The following is a 5,554-nucleotide window of genomic DNA, read 5'->3' as shown; positions in this document are numbered from 1 at the left end:
TTTTAAAGCAAAAGACCCCCCCCCACCCCTTCCTCATACCCCTCAGAAATAGAAAGACAGAAAAACAGTCATCAAGGATTATTTTCATTTGAAAAATAAAATAACGTTTGAAAAATTCAATTCGATCTTTACAAAGCTCGCTAAAATGTTTTACATTCAAAATTAAGTTTCGGTAAGGTTTCCTAAATTTAGGACCAACAGAAAAAGGTAAAAGGATGCAAATCAATACAATATACTGAATACCAATGATAAAACGAGCCATCGTACAGATATCTTTGTTTTGAATCTCCAAAATTACAAAGTTAGCTCCTGCTTTCCAACCTTTTATTCAAGTACAAAGCAAGCTGCCCATGGGAGGAGGGTAGGAATATTGACGACTATGAAGATTTCCACACACAGGGATTATCACGGTATGCTTATTTTTTTTCAACTCGATTATATTGTTGCATTTATAGTATGTATGTATAGTATAGGGTTTTACGGCGCTCGCAACTGCTAATTGTTACATATGTCTTCCGGGTGTCCTGTGAACGTCTAATAAACAAACTGTAAACGTTGGACGAGTTGTGAAGATATAACATTGTCCGATAAATCGCCTCAGGCCACCGCAAAATATCAACCGTTCCTCTGGTTATATCAATGGCGGTATGCATTGTTGTCTACGTCAATACAGTTCATTAGGCCGTCGTGTCCACGGTGGGCAGTCAATGTGTAAACATCGGACAAGGTATAAAGATATGACTTGAACTTTGAATTTAAATTCTCCTTTTGTCTACTATTTCAAAGGCGACGCCGACCGAGGGATAGAGCGGTGAGGAAAGAATAGGTCTGCTGATTGGCCTCGGTGACGCGTGCCGTGGTCAGAAAATTTTGCTTGTTCAGTGAGGGGCCAGTCTCTGTGTGTTGACGTGCTAAAATAACTGTCAGTAAACAACTGTTGTTGAGACTCGCTGTCTTTGTCTACTTCCCAGAGGTGTCAAATCTAACGGGGTATGGGTCCCCGCATATATAAGCTCAACATGCTAGCCACTCTTCATTCGACTGTATTCGCTCTGCAAGCCAGTTCACTCTCTGCAACCAGCTTCTTGCTTATACATTCGAAAGCTTTCTCATCGACGTTACTCTTTCACGTACAGCGCCACCATGAGTAAGATGCACAAACTCAAGGAACCAAGGTTCAAGACCCTCGACGGCGATGCCTTGCCCGCGCTCGACATGGAGGAAGGACGGACCATGCTTCGGGAGACCTACAAGCAAGTGCACAGGGTGAACAAGAAAGGTCGCAAGCTAGACAAGTTCGCCATGATCAACATCCACAACTTTTCCTTCAGCGGCGAATCGAGAGATGGACGGAAAAGGAGAGTGGACCGATTCCGCCACAAAGTGTCCGTGCTGCAGTCTCTTAGACACACAAACATCGTCCGGATGTCCCTGGCTGTCGAGGGGCCGAGCTACAAGGCACTGTTCACCGAGTTTTTGCCGTTCGCTCTCCACCTGTACCTGGACGAGATGACAGGCGATGAGCCGCAGTCTTGTGTCACACAGCTCACCGATGCCATATGTTACCTGCACACAAGACGCATCGTCCACGGAGACCTGAAACTGGCCAACGTTCTTACTGACCGAAACAGCGTCTTCAAACTCTGTGGGTTCGGATCGGCTCAGGTTTTACCCCGAGAGTCTGACAAGCCCAACAGCTGGACCGGTACTCCAGAATATCGCGCCCCAGAGCTGGATGATCACTCGATGGAGCAGAACGCCTTCAAGATGGAGAGTTACTCGTTTGGTGTCTTGTCCTGGTGTATTCTACTGGGAAACAGACCCTCTCACCTTCGTGGCTACATTCTGACGACGGTGAAGAGATCATCCCGACTAGAGCCAGTTAACCGGGAGTGTCTCACCCGTCTTCTCGCCCTGTCTCCCAGCGAACGAGCAACGATGTTCCAAATCCGAGACATCATGGAGCGGCACACTCTCGAGGCACGGCCACGCTTACTGTCTTCTGCGAGTTCTTCTTCGTCATCAGAAACGAGAGACGCTTCCAGCGATATTTCAGCAAACTCTTCCTGGCAGTCACAGACGACAGGTTCCTCTCCAGAACAGCTCAGTCCTAACGTCTCCACACCGGGGGAAACAGACAACAGGATCCCCGTGCTGATCGGAGAGCGGGAAGACAGCTGCTGCTGTGAACAGGACCCGGCTCACACTCTGTTTTCTCCCGACTTCTTCGCCGAGATATTCGAGTTCGACCCACTCACGCTCCACCCAGTCGCCACCACCGGACACCCGATACCGGTGCTCAACGTTTCGCCGAGGTCCGAACCCCCGCCAAGAGACCCGTGGAACCCCAGCATCTCCTACACAGGGCGGGGACTCCTCCGTCACCAGGTAGAGAAGAGTAACGGGGAAATCACAGAGTTCCCTGAACCCTGGCTCTTGGGCTGAACCATCGTTGGCGCACGGACCCCCCAACCCCTCCACACTCGGCATTCGGACCAGGCTCCCACCACGGACCCTCCTCTGACCACCCCTCACTCGGCATTCGGACCAGGCTCCCACCACGGACCCTCCTCTGACCTCTGACCTCTGACCTCTGACCGCCCCTCACAACTGGGCACAAAACGGAAAGATCTTTTTCCTAACAGAAGAAGAAGAAAACAAAGCAGTCCCCTTGGACCAAAGAAATAAGTCTTTTTCAGGGCTAGCAGAAAGCCAAACAGTCCTTTTCAGGGCTACCAGAAAATTAAACAGCCCTTTTCAGGGCTACGATAATAACCAAACAGTCCTTTTCAGGGCTACTATAATAACTAAACAGTCCTTTTCAGGGCTACCAGAAAATTATAAATACTATAAATACTAAACAGTCCTTTTCAGGGCTACTATAAAAACTAAACAGTCCTTTTCAGGGCTACCAGAAAATTAAACAGCCCTTTTCAGGGCTACGATAATAACCAAACAGTCCTTTTCAGGGCTACTATAATAACTAAACAGTCCTTTTCAGGGCTACCAGAAAATTATAAATACTATAAATACTAAACAGTCCTTTTCAGGGCTACTATAAAAACTAAACAGTCCTTTTCAGGGCAACTATAATAACCAAACAGTCCTTTTCAGGGCTACTATAAAAGCTAAACAGTCCTTTTCAGGGCTACCAGAAAGCCAAACAGTCCTTTTCAGGGCTACCAGAAAATTAAACAGCCCTTTTCAGGGCTACTATAATAACTAAACAGCCCTTTTCAGGGCTACTATAAAAACTAAACAGCCCTTTTCAGGGCTACGATAATAACCAAACAGTCCTTTTCAGGGCTACTATAATAACTAAACAGTCCTTTTCAGGGCTACCAGAAAATTAAACAGCCCTTTTCAGGGCTACTATAAATACTAAACAGTCTTTTTCAGGGCTACTATAATAACCAAACAGTCCTTTTCAGGGCTACTATAAAAGCTAAACAGTCCTTTTTCTGGCTTATAAAAAAGCTAAAGTCCTTTTCATGGCTAACAGAGAACCAAACAGTCTTTTTTAGGGCTACCAGAAAGCCAAACAGTCCTTTTTTAGGGTTACCAGAAAACTAGCAGTCCTTTTCAGGGCTACAAAAAAGAGGGGTAATAAACAAAACCAGTCCTTTTCAGGGCTACCAAATATCCTCAGTGAATTTGAGGACAAGTGGAAGACATGAAGAAAGATACAGAACTTCACGAACTTACAAACTCCCCGGTATGAAAATCCTGAAAAAAAGGTCGCAGCTGAGTGACAAAAAATCCCTGTTGCAAGAACATCAGCAACATTTTTAATGCGGCCACAATGTTCTCTTTATAGAACAACGTGACGGTCCAAAGCCCGTTAAACGCAGATGGAAAATGTTGAAGGTTCTCCCATTTCCTACTCTAAGTCAGGAAAGGTACAAAATAATGATGCTCTGTCAGCTCAACATCAACTCGCATTCGTGACGTGACGTCTGTTGAGCTGCACTATGACAGGACAGAGTGCACAAAACTGATCAATGCCATAGTAGTAGAAATTGTCGTATAGGTTTAGCACCTCTATCAACACTGAAAAATGGTGAAAATGTAAAGGTTTAACGCCCCCATCAATACTGACCCCCCCTCTCCCCCCTCCCCCCGGTGAAATGGTATAGGTTTAACGCCCTTAACAGTCCTGAAAAAATGGTGAAATAGTAAAGGTTTAACGCCCCTATCTCATCATCATCACCAGTGCCAGATCTGCCACAGACACCGGCGATCATGGTTTTACATTCATTCCTTTTCTCGGATGCTCTAAAAAAAGCTACGTTTCCCGGATCTTTTCCTGTTACCCATTTGTTTAGGTTCCCTAAGTATGTTGTTCTGGGCCTACCCCTGCTTCGCTTGCCCTCAATTTTCACTGTCTTTAGTTATTGTCCAGCATTCACAGCCATATAGAAGGGTTGACCAAGCATAGCATTTCAGGACTTTCATTTTGGTGTTCACTGAGATGTTTCTACAATGTGAAAAAAATGGTTGAATGGTGTAGGTTTAATGCCCCTATCTACACTATTAGTTTATTTTAGAGACAGGACCTCCAAATGGGGACTTCGTGTAAAGTGTCTTTTCCAAGGATACAATGTTGGTCCGAGCTGAGGCTCGAACCCCCAAACCCGCATTCTCACGAGTACAGGTCTGGTAGCCTAACCACTAGACTACCGACGTCACTATCAACACTGTAACGTTATTTTAAAAAAACAACAACGAGACGTCAGAATTCAGCGCCCATTTCTGATGGGACTAACATACGTGTGTGTAAGTGTTTGTGTGTAGGGGTGGAAACTCCATAAACAATCCAAGAAGGCCCCCACTGGGGATCCGAACAAGGGTCATACGCACCAGTCCAGCTCGATGTCAACTAAGCAAACAGAGCGCCAGATTCCTTCCGTGCACTCAGTGACATTGTCGTTTGTTGGGCATGCACGTGCAGAATTAGGCACACTAGCAATCATCACACAACAAAGCATACAGACAAATATATCACAGACATCATCATCTCTAATGACGGAATAGTGCGGACACCGTCAGAGACTGACACCTTTCTCTTTGTTTTTGTTTTTGTAAGTGCTTTACGGCGCTCGCAACTGCATAGATCATAATGAGCGCGAGGGACACACCTAATATTTTCAGTTGGTAGGAAATTTTGAATTTTTCCCGGGTGGCGGCCGAAGCCTACTCTTATCGATTTTAGACCACCACGGGATCTTTAACGTGCGCAACTTGCACACGAGCCCTCCGAGATTTTTCGCCCTTGTCCGAGAAGGCTAGGTGTAGATCTTTCCTACCAGAAGATCAGGGGTGTGGCAGAAAGCCAGCAGTAAGGAGGAGCCAAGGAGTAGCAGTAGAAAGGCTGCAGAAAGAGTCAGGAGCCCAGAGGAGGGGGCAAAGGAGGTGAGGGGGTGGGGGCAGAAAGTGGAAATGAAAGCAGACAACAGAACAATGCTAGAGAGCAGGAAAGGAGGTGAAAGGAGACAATTTTAGAGAAGAAAATTTTTCGGTCGCTACCCGGATTCGAACCCGGGACCTTTGAATG

The 5,554-nt window shown here is 46.1% G+C and overlaps 1 protein-coding gene across 1 annotated transcript; it reads left to right on the top strand.

Annotated features, from left to right (window-relative positions):
- The first annotated feature begins 1,143 nt into the window (after positions 1–1,143).
- Positions 1,144–2,445, top strand: LOC101856861 (serine/threonine-protein kinase plo1-like). Its single transcript, XM_005112681.1, has one exon. The coding sequence runs from the start codon at positions 1,144–1,146 to the stop codon at positions 2,443–2,445; it is 1,302 nt and encodes a 433-aa protein (XP_005112738.1).
- The last annotated feature ends 3,109 nt before the right edge of the window (positions 2,446–5,554 follow it).

Source organism: Aplysia californica, unplaced genomic scaffold (genome assembly GCF_000002075.1).
Source record: "Aplysia californica isolate F4 #8 unplaced genomic scaffold, AplCal3.0 scaffold01361, whole genome shotgun sequence".
NCBI lineage: Eukaryota > Metazoa > Mollusca > Gastropoda > Aplysiida > Aplysiidae > Aplysia > Aplysia californica.
The sequence above is the reverse complement of the archived record's forward strand: the minus strand, read 5'-3'. Positions and strand labels throughout refer to the sequence as shown.

Excerpts from the sequence above, each read along its gene's own strand:
- LOC101856861 (XM_005112681.1), top strand. The coding sequence starts at position 1,144 with ATGAGTAAGATGCACAAACTCAAGGAACCAAGGTTCAAGACCCTCGAC.